Source organism: Clavelina lepadiformis, chromosome 3 (assembly GCF_947623445.1).
Source record: "Clavelina lepadiformis chromosome 3, kaClaLepa1.1, whole genome shotgun sequence".
Classification (NCBI taxonomy): Eukaryota; Metazoa; Chordata; class Ascidiacea; order Aplousobranchia; family Clavelinidae; genus Clavelina; species Clavelina lepadiformis.
This window is the reverse complement of record NC_135242.1, coordinates 23,406,661-23,426,131: the sequence shown is the minus strand read 5'-3', so window position 1 is coordinate 23,426,131 and position 19,471 is coordinate 23,406,661. Positions and strand designations below refer to the sequence as shown.

Below are 19,471 nucleotides of genomic sequence, written 5' to 3'. Positions count from 1 at the left end.
GATCAATATGATAGGCCGAATAATTCCGCTGAACTTCATTTCACAGAATACAAAGTAACTCAACTTTAAAATAACAACCTGCAGCGAAAACTACTTCAAAGGAACAAAGTGAAAATTGATGATTAGCCTGCGATTGTGCTTGGAAGATTTTTGTTCAAATGAGTAGAAATATCGCAAAAAAACAAACGCTTACTTTTAAGAAACGCGAAAAAAAGAAAACTTTTCATTGAATGTAGTCCTATTTACCGGACAAACAACAACAAAATAGTACGAGAAACATTTTATGACTTCCATGAATCACTGAGCATGTGGTCGTCCAAGTCATGTGATATTTATAATAACACCCTCAGGCAAGTAGTTGTGATCAATGCTGGCATAGTAGTAAGTCTCCACAAATTTACATCAACTGAACTGGAGACCGTTACCGCCGAGACAGTTGCGATTAACATGGCTCTGATAGGCACGCCAACACTACAATATTGGTAACGAAATTGTTGGCTCGCAAAATAGTACTTCTTGTAAAAAATATTAAAAACATCGGATAATTAATCAAACAAATTAAATATAATCCTAAAGATGTTGGCTTGCAAATTGTTGGCTTGCAAAATAGTGCTTCCTGTAAAAAATCTTAAAAATATTGGATAATTAATCAAACAAATTAAATATAATCCTAAAGATGTCCTAAAGTAGTTTACTATAGTAACATCTATAGTCGCAAATTTATAATACTTTACCACAAGCTTGCTAAAACAAAATTGCTATAAAAACATGATTTTATTAAAATGACTAATTTCAACCATACTTTTCTGCTGCGCCAGTAAAATTTTCGAAGAAATATGTGAAAATCAAATGGTCGACTGCATATAAAAGCTTCGTTTAAATGTGGTTGCAAATGACAAAGTTTAAGATGAGAAATTGATATAATTGTTGTGCGAGGTAACACGATGGATACGATGCAACAAAGTTCTAAACAATGGCGCAAAGTGCTGAGTCTCCAAACAAAAGATTAAGAACTCGTTCAAACAAAAGTGGGATGGCTTGTTCTGGGAAATTACTGAAAGAAAAGTGGCACCATTTTCAGAAGCCAGTTAAATGGGAGGCAAAGTGATTTTCAAATATATTTAGTTGAACGTTGCTCTGACGAATTATAAGGTATGGTAACATGTAGATAAAGCTAAATGGACCAAACAGTTTAATGATAACATGGAACTCCGAGAAGAAATACGTTGAAACTAAAACAATACCAGGAAATCAAGTAATACCACAATGATGATATCATGAAGTAATCTGACAATTGTCAGCAGAGAAAAAATGCGTTGCCTCAAGCAATTAAATTCTCTTTTGCGTAGCTGGTTGTTGTGTAAACTTTATGTGATCTCCAGATCGGAAGATTCTCCTAACTTGATTGTGTGTGGTCGAATAATTTGTAATTACTTGGCAGGTTACAACCAAGAAGCGATCCATCATAATTGTTTCTAGCTGTTAAACTTTATCACGTCGCTGTCGGTTCTATCAATTACTACGATATTAAGTTGTTTATAGCACAACTACAGTTAATAATAACATGCGCTGAAAGATTATCATTGACTCAATTACCTCCATGCTTAAAACACTTTCATTGTTAACTGTTATTTTGCACTGAATTTGTGAGTGTTTTTACAACCCAGACCCCATAGTGCAATGTAATAATACAATGACAACAGAAAAGAAATGCAAGTTCAGTGAAACCGCTTAATCTTGCAGACATTTGGCATAACTTGTGGGGAGCAATAAAGAGATTAATATGGGTCGACGACCATCAATACATATCAGGTCATGCTTGTACATTACCACAGTTGGACTACAAAAATTTCATGATGGAATCTCTAACAAAGTAGTACATTAACAAATTGAGTTCGGATGCTGCATATATCAATTTTGTTTTTATGCAAGTAAAAACATTCTTGATCAAATGAAAACACTTTTCAAACATTAAATAAATAATAATCAAATGCCGATAATAACAAATCATGCTAATTGTCACTATAGAAAATGTTCTGGGAAAAGATTAATTTGGGTTGAACAACTGCATACTTCCTATGTAGTGTTATGTGTTCTGTAACGGACGCAAATGCGATTAATGTGGTTAAAAGAAAAATTCAATCTTACATCGTCATCGCTTGCGGTGGAAACATTTCTGTCAAAAACAAGCATCTTGTGACGTCAAAAATTTTATTAAAAACTTCTCCGGCACAGAAATCAGATGTTTATCGTCAATTTCTCACGCTTCTTGACGTACAAGCTTTTTTAATACTTACCCTTCTTTTTAAACGCTTGAGCTTTGTGTTTAAACGATTGTGTTTGTGCAAAACACTTTTGTCGTGAAGAAAGAAATTTCGTGGAAACTATTTTGAGGTTTTGGTACCAATTTTTCAAACCTGTATGACGTCATCGTAGAAGCGAAGTAGGCTATATAAAGAACAGCAATTTGGTGCAATTTCATATCGTCAACTTTAACGGAAGATCTTCATAGTCAACCATGAGAGCAGTGATTCTTCTGTTATCATTGGCTTGTTACGTCATGATGACGTACTCGCAAGAATGTCGTCAAGTCTTAACCACTGTTTGCGACAATGACGTCATCAACTCCAACATGCAAAAAGGAGAATCGTGCGTTCTGGGGTCGCTAGGGACCGACATAAGAACCAGACTTGCAAGTAAGTTGATGTGAGACAAAGAATCTTTTGTTTGTTGTCAGTTTTTTAAGAAGTTTAATTTCCAGAACTCGAAGAGTTTCTCATTCCTCGGTTATGTGTTTCGTCACTACGTCACGGTCCACAACGTTTGGCCAGTGGTGTTGAAGTTTATTGCGAGGATGGATGGACGGTGAGTGAAAATCTTTCCACATTTGTAAGAGAAGCGGCGATAAATTTATTGTCACAGTAAACCGCATTCGATCTTTTCAGATTTGTCTTTTCCCACTTTTCTGTTTTTGCTTTTTATTCGAATGTACGTCTTTTTCAAACGAAAACACACATACACAAATACAAATGTTTTAGCAGACAAATAAAGCAACAAAAGACTGTATCATCTGTGTTTATTTTGGCGAGATGCAAGCATCTGACATTTGGAGTCATGTCAGTGTCATGGTAGTGTAGGCATAATTCTAATTTCTAGTGTCATCGTCTATGGCAGCGTGAGTGTTCAACAAACGGCAAAATTATAGCGTGAACATCAATAATTACGTCGTAATCACATGGCTAATATCAAGAACGGTTGTACAGATATATCATGGTGTGGCGTCAAGCGAGAAATGAAATCTGAAATCTGATATGAAACTCAAACACATTCAAAATTAAGGAAACGCGAAAAAAAGAGATATCTGTAACACGTACTATTGCATGTCTTTAGTTTACATACTGGAATTATTTATTTGTGGGAATGTAATACAATTTTATACTCTTTTTACAGTAAGTTAAGTTCTGGCTTGTTCGGTTTGTAGATAATATGGCAGCAATCAAATCTATGTGTGCGGTATCTGTCTCTAACGTATTGAATCGAGCACTCGGTGCTGTGACATCTTATGTAAGCTGCATTACAGTTTATGCCATAAAAAGGTGTGTCAAAGTCTGCAGCCGTATCTTCCTTTTCGTCAGCAATTCTTCAAAATAGAAAGGGTTCTCTGCATAGACGTTGTACATTCATAGTTTCGTTCAGCGGAAATTGGGAGAAGTCACGTTGGGTCTGAACGTTCTTACTTCGTTGTGTTGCAGGTTTTTCCAGGCTCTCGTTGGATTCCTCGCTTATGGCTTTCCTTTTGCCCTCTCAGCTCTCTTTCAAATCCGAAGGTTGCTCGTTTGGGTCGTGGTTTAAATTATCCTTCAATAGACTCGCATGTGCTGGTAGATTCCTTTCAACATTTTTGGCTCTTTTGTCCTTTGCTCTGATCAGGTTTTTTTTAAGGTTTGGTTTGGGTGACCGCTAAGTAGTTTTAAGAGACCAAATTAGCAAGACCAGAGTAGCAAGTCCAAATTTTGGGAAACCGCTGGAGAAATTTGGGGGACCGATTCGGTCCCCCAAAACACCTTCAAAAAAACACTGGCTCTGATTCGAGGAACGCCTGTCGCGGGTATTGTTGTATTATTGGCGGTGCTCGTTGTCACTTCTTGACTCTCTTTGGTGGGGTAAATCGTATCTCGTTTTCGTCAAGGTTTGATTGTTCAGTGATACTTGTTGGAGAGTTTTTTACACTTGAATTGTCGGTGTTTGAGTTTGATCGATAAGGGCATTCTCTGTACTAAAGTCCTTGTTTCGTACAGAGGGAGCAGGTTTGGATTTGACCGTCATAGCTCATGGCGCATCTCATCTTTCCCAAGTATAAGTACGATGGTAGTTGATTGTCCTTCATCTGTCCTTATGTTACTTTATAAATTCTTCTACTTTCTTTTATGCCGTGTTTTTCAAAACCCAGCTGGACTGGGCCTTGGACACCACATTTTGCAAAAAAAATTTTTAAGGTGTTTTTGGGTATAGTCGATAGGACGCATTGTAAGGTTCGTTCTGTCGGCGCCGTGAGCAGTGGCAAGCTTCACCTCTCAAGTATGTCTGCAATCCGTATGGCGTTCTTCTTACTGTCTAAACTCTAAAGTGATCTTGATAATAATTCCTGGTTTCTGAATAATGCCCTCGATAATACGTATCGGTATCGCGGTTTCTCTCAGCAATGAGTAGACATGTTCTCCCTTACTTTCTTTGAACATTTGAATAGTAAACTACCGGTGATTGCTATAGTCTACGTCGATGTCGTTGTTCCGTTGTCTTTTAATTTTGTCAGCATACGTGATGGGTTTTGCCATTTTCACATATGCTTTGTTTTAACTTTAAAACTTCACTCTAGTTTCTCCTTAACTTTGGCTTTACTTCACTTTCCTTCTGGCGGTCTGCTTTGATCGTGATTTTTCTTCAATACCATAGGATAGGGTTTTTACTTTTTCCACTTTTCTAAAACTAAATTTTTTCTGTAAATTTCATTAAAGCTGACTTGTGCTTGGTTATAAAACGCTTTAAATAAAACTTAAAAAATAGACTCAAAATTGTGGAATATAAGTGTGTCAAATTAATATCAATTATCATTCGAATGCAACTACCATGATTACTCTGGGAGTGCTTGTCGTGTGCAATTGTGCATAAATAATCATAAGGCCAGGTTTGGTTCGTATGCAACGATGCATGAAATTACTGTACTTCTATAATAACGTTGTTGTACTCGGAGTCTTAACCAAGTGATCAAACTCGAGTCGCAAATCAAGTCATTTACCTTTTCAGACTAAAGTCAAATCGAGTCATTTAGTACAAGTGACTCGAGTCAAATTGAGTCATCTGGTTAATAAAACCCGAATCAAGTCCAGTCGATTAATATTTAAAACCAAACCAAATATTCAGCAAATTTTCCATTTCTATCAACCACAAACGTTTAGGATTATTACAATTTTGGCTGCACCGTACGCATTTGTAGGCAAATAAAATAATTTTAAGTTATACTTTATTATATTCCGACCAACGAATAAAGATTCGTTTTATTTTCATGCTGAATCATAATTAAAAAGAACTGACTTGAGTTCTTTGTCGATTCTTTGAAAAAAAGTAACTCGAGTCATTAAGACCCTGGTTGCACACTAACACTACTGTTGTGTTTTCGTTTCATGGAACATGTGAAACAATTGCATTGAATGGCGTAAGTACTTTGCAGCGATAACGGTCAAAATTTAACCATCACCACGTAGACCTGAATTATTTCACTCAGAACACCTGCATTTAAAATCTACCTGGAACCTTAGTTTGATGTTTTCTCAACAAGAAAGTTTTAGCGATCACCCGAACTCACATATCACTAGAAAATAAGGTCGTAGTTAATTAGACGCTTTGCGTATTGTTTGTGACGTGTAAATGGCTTTGTGTTATATTTTATGATAACGTAATATTATTATCATTTTTGACGTAATAAACTGAAGACTATTTCAATATTTAAATGTACTACACTTGTGCTGAAATGTAAATAAAATCACTAACAGATTTTTCAAAGACGAATTGATGGAAGTGTTGATTTCGGGCGACGATGGGACGATTACGCGAAAGGTTTTGGCCAGATTGATGGGGAATTTTGGCTCGGTAAGAGGAAGTTAGTTCAACTTAAACACATTTTATTTTGATGTTTTTCGTTTTATTATTCGTGCTTCATTACTTACAGGACTCGACAACATCCACAAGATGACGCGTGAAGGAGGATGCAGTCTCAAGATAGAGCTGTGGGATTTCGATGGAAACCAACGTCACGCCGATTATAGGTTATAAGACAATTGTTGTGACATAAATAACGAAGATGATAAAATTCAAAGATTCATTAAATCAACTCAAAAGTTTCTTGGGTAAATTATAACTTAGCTGTCTGGATTGGAATCTTTTAAAGCAAGTTGTTGTTTTTGCAGCTCGTTTTCGATCGAATCTGCTGAAAATTTATATCGGCTTCGTGTTTCCGGATACAGCGGAAATGCAGGGGACAGTTTATCATATAACAATGGTCGCCCATTCTCGACAGAAGATAGCGACAACGATTCATCGTAAGTTATTTTACGTTTAGCAACAAATATGCCCAAATATGAAATTCCAAGTACATCATCTTATGTTCAGGAACAAATATGGTCAACTCAATAAACATTAAGTGCCACAACCTCAGTAGGATTTTCAGTTTTATCCTGCCAGTAGCGTATAAGATAGAATATAAATAGAAGGAAAAAATTAATTTTAATCTTTCATGTTTTAATACACTAGTAATATAAACTGCTCAACTCACTTTGGAGGATCTCAGGGATGGTGGTTTGTTGGTTGCGGCAATTCATACCTCAATGGAGTCTGGATGCGTCAATCAGGGGGATTTTATCACGGAATTGTTTGGTATCATTGGAAGAAATTGCGTGAAACTCTTAAAGAAACTAAAATGAAACTTCGTTGCGACTGAATGAAATCCATGAGTTGATTTTAACCAACCAAGTAAACATTGAACTGTATTTAGACCGGCAACGTAGGAAAATGTAACTATAAGTTGCCACCCATATTACGTCATATTCTATACATTTTGTCATTCCGTTATACCGCACGTCATAATATAATATAAGGTTGTCTTGCCAAATTTGTTCGGGACATTGTGATGTGTTGATATCGAATGACTCAGTGTAAGTTTTTCATTTAAAAACTTTGCAGATTGCTGTCGTGTTTAGATAAAACTTTTACAAAGGTTACAAATATAACTTACAAACAACAAAACAAACCTTAAAAAATTTGCACGAAGACAAACTCTGAGTCATGCGACATTTTTACGTCACAATACCCAGTACAAATTTGGCACCACACTGTCATTCAATTATACGATCCACGTGTATATATTCGCGTTGTTTTTACTAGGGCTGGGAATTTAGCCGATTGTCTTTAGCCGTAAGCCACTATAGTCGTATATTATTAATAAATGTCATTAAAAGGGTTTTATTAGCAACTTATGATATGTCAGCCCACAAAGTTGGTATTCAAACATTAACATTATTAACAGAGTAACAAATTTCCTTGAATTAATGGATTACAAAAAACGTTGCTCCAAATTATCCACCACATTTAAGTTTTCGGCTAATGGCTAACAAAATCTTTAGTCGCCAAGATCTCTTAGGCGCTAGCGGCTATTATTAGCCGACCAATTTGTTCCAGCCCTAGTTTTTACAAGACATTTGTTTATAAACCGATACATACAAAGCCGTGCAGACGATAAAAACAATGATTTGTTATAAACAGCAGACTAGCATACATACGAGTGAGTTATATGAACACAAATATGTAAGTAGAAGTCGCTTTTTACGTCACCGCTGTCAGTCTCATAATCCACGACGCTGAGATGGTTAACCCTTTTAATTAAGCTTTCCCGCTTTAAAACAAACTACAGCACTACACTACACTACTACACTACACTACACTACTACACTGAATACAACTTTTGTATCTACCATACAAAATGTTTTTCCTCAACATTACCACCTAACGACAATGACATGACATCTCTTTCTGGTACATCATCGTCGATGTGCCTGACAAAGAAGATTTCAATATGCAGCGAGTTGAAACGTCATCACATCTAGTAAGAGATCGTCGTGGGTTTGCAATTGTGCTGTACAATCTAGTGCTCGACACCAACGCCCAAAATTATTACCATATATCGCCACACGAAACCGGGCTTCCGCCTGGGATGGGGTTTCGTATACGGTTGGCTTGATTTTGCCATCCACTGATGTACAGCATTGGACCTATAAAGGATCAGCAATCTGTGGCTTGAACATATCACCTGCTCGTTTGCTATAATCTGAATAACCTGGCTTTAAATGTGGAATATTTGGCTTCTGTATTTCTGTGTTTAGTGGTCATGCTAGTTGTCATCAGCAAGTTGACATCATGATTATTATTGTTAATGACGAATTGTTGTTGACGAATTGATGTTGTTGACGAATTGATGATTTCGTTGTTGGCACTACCATTATTTCCTTCACGGTTTAACCTTTGCCACGTATCTCGTGCATTAGCGTGTGATTAGCAACTAGCACTGTTTTTCGTCCCCATCGCGCCAATGACGAAAGATAAAATGATTTATTGAATCTGAACTTTTGTAACTTTTTGGTGTAAAACTCTGTTTATGCAAACAATTCCCACTTACACCGCTGTTGGAAATTACCGACGTGGCGAATGAGTCAAATTTTGTTTTGACACTGGCGTAAGTGGCAGATTTATTTTTTCTGGCGTAAAGTGTGTTTCATCCAGTTAACCTATAATCAGGCTACAGTACTCTTTACCAATGTCCATCATATAACGGTGACGGTTGTGCTTTCCATTCATCATCATTGTTTCAGTGGAAACTGATGTTATTCTATGGAGTCTTCTATAAAAAGAGCACTCTGATGGTGGTAATTGTAGAAACTTTAGTCAGATCCTTCCGCAGTTATAGAAGGATGAGAAATAAGATCCCTGTCTCAAGGAATTAATTGCCATAATAATATTTTGCCAAACAGATATGCAGAGGCTTCGTGCCCATAAATCAGACATTTCCTGAAATCATCGTAAGACCCAGTGTGGGGTGTTTAATCTGAAGCTTGTGATGTTATCAACTCATTGCACATAATAATTTACACACCCTAATAAGCTGACTCACAAAGACAGAAGATTATCGCGTTTCGCGAATATAACAATAGCACCATGCTGAAGCGAGTTTCCTGGTTCAGACACCTGACTTCCTGGCTGAATCGCAAGAAACGGCGCAAATGAGAAGACAGCAGATTTCTTACGGGTATTAAGTTTCGTTATTGCAATTAGAAAATTTGTTTTGAGCAAGCTTGTTACACAGCTACGTTTAATCGTCACTAAGTTGGTCGAAATATTCGAAATATTTGAAATATTTCTGGTTAGAGAAACTGTTTTTCTAGAAGTGATAAGTACAGAAGCAGTGAAATGGAACATTTTCAGGATTTGATTTCATTAACCCTAACACATTAGCACAACAAAGCTTTCCTGTAAGTGTGTTTTTGATGACTGGATCTTCTTAGGCGATTTCACTAAAGGCTATAATATGTTTGTTTGCTCATTTATGCAAACGTGTAAGACCACAGCTTATAGTCTAAGACTGTAAGTGAAAAATGTGTAAAATGTGTTAAGCGTCAAACGAGCTTTTGCATTTTATCGCTTCCTGGCTGAATCACAAGAAAACGCGCGATGCTTAATTAGAAAACACATATCTTATGTGCCTTAAACTATTTTGTTACAATTTTATCACATGACTTCGTCATAGTCGACAGTTTTGTTATAAGACTTCTATTTAAATTGAAGCTTTTTTGAGAAAAATTTCAACTGAACTATGAAAGGAAGTTTTCGTTTGTTGCTCTTGGTGTACTACGTCACAATGACCTACTCGCAACAATGCAGGCAATCTGTGAAGACAATTTGCGATGACGACACAACGTTTACTTGGACTCGAAAACTTGACAAAAGTGACGTCGCATGTCCTGAAGACGGGGAAATGAATGAAGATGAAGAGAATGACAACCAAACCGCATGTTGCAACCTGGTACCGCTTAGAACCGACATAGTCACCAGGCTGACCAGTAAGTTCAAGTAGAAGCAAATGTATGTCAACTATTTTTATTTCATTTCCACATTTCTTTCCAGAAATCGAGGAGCTTCTTACATCTCCCAGTGCCACGACCATGGCAACTACCACTGTTACCACGACAACGCCATCAACTGCAACCAGCACTGTGGTGACGACAACTCCATCAACTGCAACCAGCCCAGTTACCACGACAACAACATCTAGTATTACCTCATGTTCTACGTCATCAAGCAACGGTCCCCACACTTTGACGAGTGGTGTTGAAGTTTACTGCGAGGATGGATGGACGGTGAGTGAAAATCTTTCCACAGTTGTAAGTGGAATAGCTTACAAATTATATTGAACTTAGTATTGAAAGGTGTAAAAGTATACATAAGAGTATATACGTATATACTGTGTAGGCCTAGTATTAAAGCGATAGTCAGTGTTTTTTTTAAGGTGTTTTGGGCGACCGAAACGGTCTCCCAAATTTCTCCAGCGGTTTCCCAAAATTTGGACTTGCAACTACAGTAGAAAAGTAATGGTTGTTTCTCGCTATGTCTTGTCGATATTACGAATATAGCCTACGATCAATAGTTCACGTCCGGAAAAAAGAATAAGTGGAGCCGGAGGTACAGCTAACAGCTGAATCAAAGAGTTCTTCACAAAAGAAGTGCACCTTCGATACTCGTCAATGTTTATTACTGATTTATGGCGCATAATGATCAGTTTTTACGTGTGGAAACATAACAAGCAGAAGCCAACAAGCACACTTTGTTTGATTGTGCAGCAAACTTGTTTGGCGGCCATGTTGGGCAGGCTGTTTGGTCGCTGTCACAATCATTTAAGCTGTGCCTTGTCGAATAATTCATTTTATGTTGCGTTGATTGTATGTAGTTTAAATGCCAAGGTTTGTACCGCATCTTTAGAGATTAATGTTTGTCCTAAAGTAACCTTTGAAATCAGAAATAACGTATTAATTGCTTTTCTTGCGAAACCTAGATTCGAGTTAATTCTATTCCTTCTGGACTCTTCTCTGACTTAAACTGAATACTATGAAGCTTATGATGTCATAAACGTATTTACTCAACCTGACGTTTAGTTTTAACAATTGTTTGTGACGTAACTTAACCGAAGCTTCTCGTAGGTGGGAGAATATTTTTGGCATTGCCATTATATAAGGCGGCATATTTTGAGTGTAAAAGAGAGGAAGGACAGAAATTAAGAAATACGTTGAAGTGCTGACAGTTGCTATCAAGTTTTAATGCGTTATTTGCAAGTGCTATTACAGATTACATCGCCCTTTCTGCCAGTTCTCTGAAGATTTTGATCAGCGATCTCAGAAGTAGAACTATTCAGTCGTTAATTGATTGCTGTGCGTTGATTTTTCTTCCATTAAATTAGTTCACGTTCTTTCAACGTCTCTTTCCTGGTAAAAGATAAGGAAGACGTGACAGTTGCTATCTTGAGCATTTTTGAGATAGAAAGATTGTTTTTTGCGATAAAATTTAGAATAGGCTATTTCTTAAATACTCTTTCTATTTTTTAACTTAAAAATTTTAAGTTTTTGTGAGTTATTTCAGGTGAAAATGTCGCAGCGTAAACGCTTATCGTCTGATAAACCTAACAATCAAAGTATAAAGCAGTTCTTTTCTGGTAAACCGAAAACACGTACTGCTGCTCTAACCCCCGAAACCGCATCTGCCAACAACACCACAAGTTCTGATTGTGTTTTACTGAATGACCGCAATTCTGCTGAAAATGTTCAAGAGCAGTCCTGTTGCATCGTCGACGACTGTTCCAGCCGCACCATCCAACAAGATATTTCAATCGTGGATTAAACTGAAAGGTTTTGATGATGCTCTACGAATGAACGTGTTCACCCTCCATGCTGACGGAGGCATAATATGTTTGCTTTGCTCTAAGCATCCGGTAGCTATCACTGACCGAGGGAAGTTTGCTGATGTTTACACCAGCGTACCCGCCAGACCTCAGCGCCCCTCTCGTCTGGATATGCATCTGAGCTCGGAGCATTGTTCCCGCTGAACAAACCTTGAAAGTACTAAATGACTATCAAACGTTGAAAGATAGAATGACAATGCCAGAATTTGAGTTCTGCCAAGATCCCGGTGATGTCTGCAGCAAAATTGCTCGAGACAACGTATTCCAGCAAATGTTTCCAGAGCTGCATCGACTTTGCTGCATTGCATTGTCAATTCCTCTAGCAACCGCCTGGCCAGAGCGAGGATTTTCGACTCTATGTCGTGTTAAAACCAAGCAACGAAATAGGCTACTAGATATCACCCTGAATGCTCTAATCAACATTTCGATGAACGGTCCGGAGCAGCTCACTGACGAGGATACACAAAAGATAGCTGAGAAGTGGCAAAAAACAAAGGACCGACGAACAGTGACAGTGCGAGCATTGAAGGCGTTGGAATCTGCAAACAACGAAGAAATGGAAGCTGGCGGATGGGAACGGGATTGCGAATCTGTTTTGTTGCATGAGATAGAACCTGAAAAATTTGTTCTGTGATTGTGCACTGCCAGTAGCCTAATAAATTATTCGTTTAAGCAAATATGGCTATTTTTTGGTATTTAAATAAAACACTTGCGGTCTCTTAAAACTACTTAGCGGTCACCCAAACCAAACCTTAAAAAAAACCTGGCGATAGTTATCAAGCTGTGTGGAATTAACCCAAATTATTAGTTTGAAGTTTTCTTAATTTGAAATTTCTACCAATTGCCCGAAGTCACATATCACCAGAAAATGAGCTCCTAATTGACAACAAACCTTTCGTGTTGCAAGCAAAGTGTAAATAGTATCGTGCGTGACGTGTAAATGGTGTTGTGCTTTATTATATTGTGACGAAATAGACTAATGATGATTTCACCCACTACCATTCTGCTAAAATGTAAATATGAACTATTAAAAGGTTTTTCAAAGACGAATTGACGGAAGTGGGAATTTTAGTCGACCATGGGACGACTACGCGAACGGTTTTGGCCAGATTGATGGGGAATTTTGGCTTGGTAAGAGGAAGTTAGTTCAACATAAACGCATTTTATTTTGATGTTTTTGTTATAATTCGTGCTTCATTACTTACAGGACTCGACAACATCCACGAGATGACGCGTGAAGGAGGATGCAGACTCAAGGTAGAGCTGTGGGATTTCCATGGAAACCAACGTCACGCCGATTATAGGTCATAAGACGATTGTTATGATATAAATAACGAAGATGATAAAATTCATAGATTTATTAATCAACGTAAAACTTTGTTGAGTAAGTGACAACTTAGTTGTCTGGATTCTAATCTTTTGTTTTTGCAGCTCGTTTTCCATCGAATCTGCTGAAAATTTATATCGGCTTGGTGTTTCCGGATACAGCGGAAATGCAGGAGACAGTTTAATAAATCACAATGGTTTCCCATTCTCGACGGAAGATAACGATAACGATTCCTAGTACGTCACCTTATGTTCAGTAACAAATATGTTCAACTTAATAAACATTAAGTGCCACAACCTCAGTAGGATTTTCAGTTATATCTTGCCAGTAACGTCTAAGATGGAATATAAATAGATGCAACAAAGTAATTTTTATTTTTATTGTTTTAATATATTAGTGATGGTGGAAACTGCGCAACTAACTATGGAGGAAGTCAAGGATGGTGGTTTGATAGGTGCTTCCAATCAGCGCTCAATGGAGTCTGGATGCGTCAATCAAATCAACGTTGGCATGGAATTATTTGGTTTCATTGGAAAGGAGGGAGCGAACCTCTTAAAGAAACTGAAATGAAACTTCGTTGCGACTGAATGAATTCCACGAGTTGATTTTAACCAACCAAGTAAACATTGAACTGTATTTAGACCGGCAACCCAGCAAGCTGTAACTATAAGTTGCCACTTGTTCTACGTCATAACATATTCATTCTGTCATTCCGTTATACAGCACTTCATAATGTAATATACAGTTGTCTTGTCAAATTTGTTCGGAGCATTATGACGTAATCATCTCGCATGACTCAGTGTAAGTTTTTCATTCAAAAACCTTGCAGAATGCTGGAAAAAGCACCCAACTCTTAAAACGTGCAGGAATAATTAATGTAACCAAATGATAAACATGATCAATGGCTAGCACGGCCACTAAACCAAAATACCGACAATAAAATATTTGAAACGATTAAGCAAATATACAGAATGACAAATACAAATTGGTTGCTAAGGCAGTGTGGTAACTAGGCCTGTAGACTACAAATAAAGTGGACATGTATAGAGATATACTTGGGTACCTGGTAAAAAACGGAGACAAACAATTCGCACAAAATTGATTAAGATTCGTTTATATCAGGATATTCTAAATTACTCAATTCCAAGAAACTCATTATATCGAGATAACCAACCATTATAGAGTGCGTCCTTGCTCATTTCTGCTGCAAGTATTCTGGTTTGTCAAGTACTGTAGTAACGTGAAACCTCCTCAATCATGACAATAAAGCACGACTTATTTATAAATTGTTGATTTCTTATACATATGACATTGGATATAGGTCACTAGTTATATACATTGCAACAGTTTGTGGGTTCTAGCATAATGGACTAAGTAATTACTGACAACATTTTGCCAAACGTCTGGTGACTAACTGACAATGCTTTCACTTCCATTTTACGCTGCATCAAGTCTAAAGTCAAGTTGGGATATTGACGATCTGATTGGTCGAGGAAGGTTTGCGACCGTTCGCAAGTGCAAGCATGATAAACTCGGAGAAGTTGCAGTCAAGTGTTTTTGTGTGCAGGGGTCACTAGAAAAGCAGAATGAAACATTGAAAGAGTAAGTGGCAGTCAATATAATAAGCTGATTCAATGCATAAATTGGCAAGCTATAAGCAATTGAAAATTTTTTTTAAAAGTATTTCCTAATCCTCATACCATGAGTTCCAAGATGACCACATTATTAACATGATATGAGTGTTCATTACGTGAGTATATGTTTAGGATTCAACGAGAGATCGACATTCTTTATCGCTTGCATCACAACAACACCGTACAAATCGTTGGAACTACGATGTTGATGTCTAAGCATGTGGCAGAAATACCCTGGGTGCCAAGGATGCGTTTTGTTTATGAAATTGCAGATGCGCTGTCATATCTGCATTACTGCGATGAAACAAAATCGTTTGTTCATGGAAAACAGAAGCCCCAAAATATTTTATTAACATCAGATCTGGCAATCAAAGTAGCTGATTTTGGATCGGTCAGTGTAGCAATGGTTGCAGGAGTGAGCAAAGTAGGTATTGTAATAATTATCACACAACACACTCCTTACTACACTGCTCCAGAGTTCTTAAAGAATCCCTTACACGACAGAACTGCAACAATGGATGTATAGTATACATGTGAGGTCGGCTTGCTTTGATTTCTCACGTACTTACTACCTCTTGTTATTTACAAAATACAAAAAAATGTTTTCATAACTGTGTTTCTGTGGAAATAAGGGTTCCATGACATATGACCGCGGGAAAATGACCGCGAACAAACTCACCGGAGACAACTGACCGTGATGTAAATTGACCGCGAACAAACTAACCGGGAACAGACTTACCGGAATAAAAATTGACCGGGAGGTAAATTGACCGTGCAAGTGCTGAATTGTTGTGTTTAAGTTGATGGTAGTATATGATATGTAAAGTAAATATTTGTTTGTAACTATTTCCTTTGTTTTTAACAAAAATTTTTTTTTTATTTCAATACACATTGAAACATTTATTGAAATAAACAGAAATATTTCCGGAAGTCCGAGAAATACGAGTAACAACATTAAAAGACGTTCACTGCAAAACACATATGACACTACATAATAAGGGCACTAAAATTTACACAAACTGTTATTTGACAAATCAGTCAACCTTGACTGCAATACACATACTTAATTGGCTGGGATTAAAGCTGATGCGCGACTAGATAGTGAATTAGAATTTTGACCTTTTGACGGCCAATTTGTCGCCGGTTAATTTGATCGCCGGCCAATTTATCGACAGTTAATTTCATCGCCGGCCAATTTACGTCACGGTTAATTTGATCGCCGGCCAATTTGTTGCCGGTCAGTTGTCCACTACCAGTTGTCGCCGGTGAATTTGTTCGCGGTCATTTCACGTGATCCCGGAAATAAGTCCTGAACTAGAGAATAGACAAACACTGGAGATTTTAGATGCACCAAAGAAAAGAACCGTTGCTTACATCCAATTGAAACAAACGCAAAGAAGAAAGGGATTTAAACCAAAATATAATTTTAAGCAAAATTATTGCAAAAATGATGAAAATTACAAGATTGGTGAGGTGGCGTATAACAAATTTCAGTAAAATGTAGACTAACATGACAATAATATTTAATTACAGCAATTGTAAAGAACAACTGGTCCACAAATAAACAATCCAAAGAAGAACCACACTTTGGTTGGTCGGTTGCAACGGTTCCACGACATATGGCCGCGGGAAAATGACCGCGAACAAACTCACCGGGGACAACTGAACGTGACGTAAATTGACCGCGATCAAACTGACTGTGATGTAAATTGACCGCGAACAAACTAACCGGGAACAGACTTACCGGAATGAAAATTGACCGGGAGGTAAATTGACCGTGCAAGTGCTGAATTATTGTGTTTAAGTTGATGGTAGTATATGATATGTAAATATTTGTTTGTAACTATTTCCTTTGTTTTTACCCTACAAGGGGCCAAAAAACTCTACGAGTGGCAACCTTGACTGCAATACACATACTGGATAGTGACTAGATAGCGACTAGATAGTGAATTAGAATTTTGACCTTTTGACGGCCAATTTGTCGCCGGTTAATTTGATCGCCGGCCAATTTATCGACGGTTAATTTGATCGCCGGCCAGTTTACGTCACGGTTAATTTGATCGCCGGCCAATTTGTTGCCGGTCAGTTGTCCACTACCAGTTGTCGCCGGTGAGTTTGTTCACGGCCATATGTCGTGATCCCGGTTGGAACGGTGTACCGACACTTAATCACGCGACACTTAATCACGCGACACATAATCACGCGACACATAATCACTAGAACACTTAATCACGCGACACATAATCACTAGGACACTTAATCACGCGAATTGGATACTTAATCAGGCGACACATAATCCCTTGGATGTCGGAAAAGCGTGAGGAAAATTTAGTAATTCAAGCTCGTGTGCATCTCTCTGTGGGGATGGCGATGTGGATTGCTTTTAAGGTTGGCTTAAAGCCAAAGGCTATTAGTCTTTCTTTTAGAACTCCCCAACAATTGTCTTTGACTCCGTTGCACCGGCTTTCTCTATAATGTTTCTTAAAATCAACACCAGCTTCATAAAGTCTAATTGTTATATTGTCCGAAGTAAGTTGTATCACAATAGAAACATTTTCATCATCTTTTCACATTTAAACAAAACTATAACTCCAATTCAGTAATGAACAGTCTAGAAGGTAAAACTGATATTATGTGCAAAGACAAGAAGGGGAGATTTTAACCAAACCTTAGTTTTTATACAAACACATTAGCCAATCAGGAAATAACATGTCATTTTGCATTGCGACGTATAACCTATGTAATATCTAACATTATTCTATTGTCACCGAAGCTATTGACCAAAGTACCATCAAAACTTTACACCGTAAAATACAATGTTAGTTGCATGTAAATAGGCATGTACTTGTTACAATGTAAATTGTAAATGTAAATAAACATTGTAAATGTGTGATTAAATGTCGCGTGATTAAATGTCCTAGTGATTATGTGTCGCGTGATTAAATGTCCTAGTGATTATGTGTCGCGTGATTAAATGTCCTAGAGATTATGTGTCGCGTGATTAAGTGTCACCAAACCGGTTGCAACACCTCACGATACGTCATTCACTGTTGGTCATTGACCGGGGCTAGACGGTATGACGTAATGGTTGGGTTGGAGAATAACTTTGCAGGCTTCATCCACGATGACATAAAATGTTGCTGAAAATTAAATGTAGCTATTGTCGGTGCTTTGGTCAAAATCTTTGTAAACACATTTGGAAACACTAATCACGATGCCGGTGGGAGAGGCGTCAATAAAAGGAGCAGTAATTCTGCCACCGTCTCCGATGTAATCTCTGTAATCTCAATGATTTATTTCTACTTCACCGCTGCCAGTCTCATAAACCACTATGCTGAGATGGTTCAGGTAAATCACGATCAATATGATAGACCGAATAATTCCGCTGAACTTCATTTCACAGAATACAAAGTAACTCAACTTTAAAATAACAACCTGCAGCGAAAACTACTTCAAAGGAGCAAAGTGAAAATTGATGATTAGTCTGCGATCGTGCTTGGAAGATTTTTGTTCAAATGAGTAGAAATATGGCAAAAAAACAAACGCTTACTTTTAATAAACGCGTATAAGAGGAAACATTTTATTGAATGTATTTACCGTACAAATAACAACAAAATAGTACGAGAAACATTTTATGATTTCCATGAATCACTGAGCATGTGGTCGTCCAAGTCATGTGATATTTATAATAACACCCTCAGGCAAGTAGTCGTGATCAATGCTGGCGTAGTAGCAAGTAAGTCTCCACAAATTTACATGAACTGAACTTGAGACCGTTACCGCCGAGACAGTTGCGATTAACATGGCTCTGATAGGCAGGGAATTACTACAATATTGGTAACGAAATTTTTGGCTCGCAAAATAGCTAGTACTTCCTGTAAAAAATCTTAAAAATATCAGACAATTAATCAAAAAAATTAAATATGATCCTAAAGATATCTTAAAGTAGTTTACTATAATAACATCTATAGTCGCAAATTTATAATACTTTACCACAAGCTTGCTAAAACCGAACTGCTATAAAAACATGATTTTATTAAAATGACTAGTTTCAACCAAACTTTTCTGCTGCGCCAGTAAAATGTTCGAATAAATATGTGAAAATCAAATGGTCGACTGCATATAAAAGCTTCGTTTAAATGTGGTTGCAAATGACAAAGTTTAAGATGAGAAATTGATATAATTGTTGTGCGAGGTAACACGATGGATACGATGCAACAAAGTTCTAAACAATGGCGCAAAATGCTGAGTCTCCAAATAACAGATTAGGAACTCGTTCAAAAACAGAGGGATGGCTTGTTCTGGAAAATTACTGAAAGAAAAATGGCCCATTTTCAGAAGCCAGTTAAATGGGAGGAAATTTGATTTTCAAATATCTTTAATTTAACGTTGCTCTGTCGAGTTATAAAGTATGGTAACATGTAGATAAAGCTAAATGGACCAAATGGTTTAATGATA

At 37.3% G+C, this 19,471-nt stretch overlaps 2 protein-coding genes across 2 annotated transcripts; both read left to right on the top strand.

The window, feature by feature from the left end:
- The first annotated feature begins 2,472 nt into the window (after positions 1 to 2,472).
- LOC143450649 (ficolin-2-like) lies at positions 2,473 to 7,514 on the top strand. The gene is made up of 6 exons (XM_076951285.1): positions 2,473 to 2,696; positions 2,762 to 2,865; positions 6,051 to 6,147; positions 6,227 to 6,323; positions 6,465 to 6,596; positions 6,808 to 7,514. Exons 1-6 carry the CDS (start codon positions 2,519 to 2,521, stop codon positions 6,992 to 6,994), a joined length of 795 nt encoding a protein of 264 aa, XP_076807400.1. The 5' UTR covers positions 2,473 to 2,518; the 3' UTR covers positions 6,995 to 7,514.
- A 2,340-nt stretch (positions 7,515 to 9,854) lies between these two features.
- Positions 9,855 to 14,141, top strand: LOC143450160 (fibrinogen-like protein A). Its single transcript, XM_076950596.1, has 6 exons — positions 9,855 to 10,163; positions 10,228 to 10,460; positions 13,087 to 13,183; positions 13,260 to 13,356; positions 13,484 to 13,615; positions 13,777 to 14,141. The coding sequence occupies exons 1-6, from the start codon at positions 9,917 to 9,919 to the stop codon at positions 13,964 to 13,966; spliced, it is 996 nt and encodes a 331-aa protein (XP_076806711.1). The 5' UTR covers positions 9,855 to 9,916; the 3' UTR covers positions 13,967 to 14,141.
- Positions 14,142 to 19,471: the final 5,330 nt, after the last annotated feature.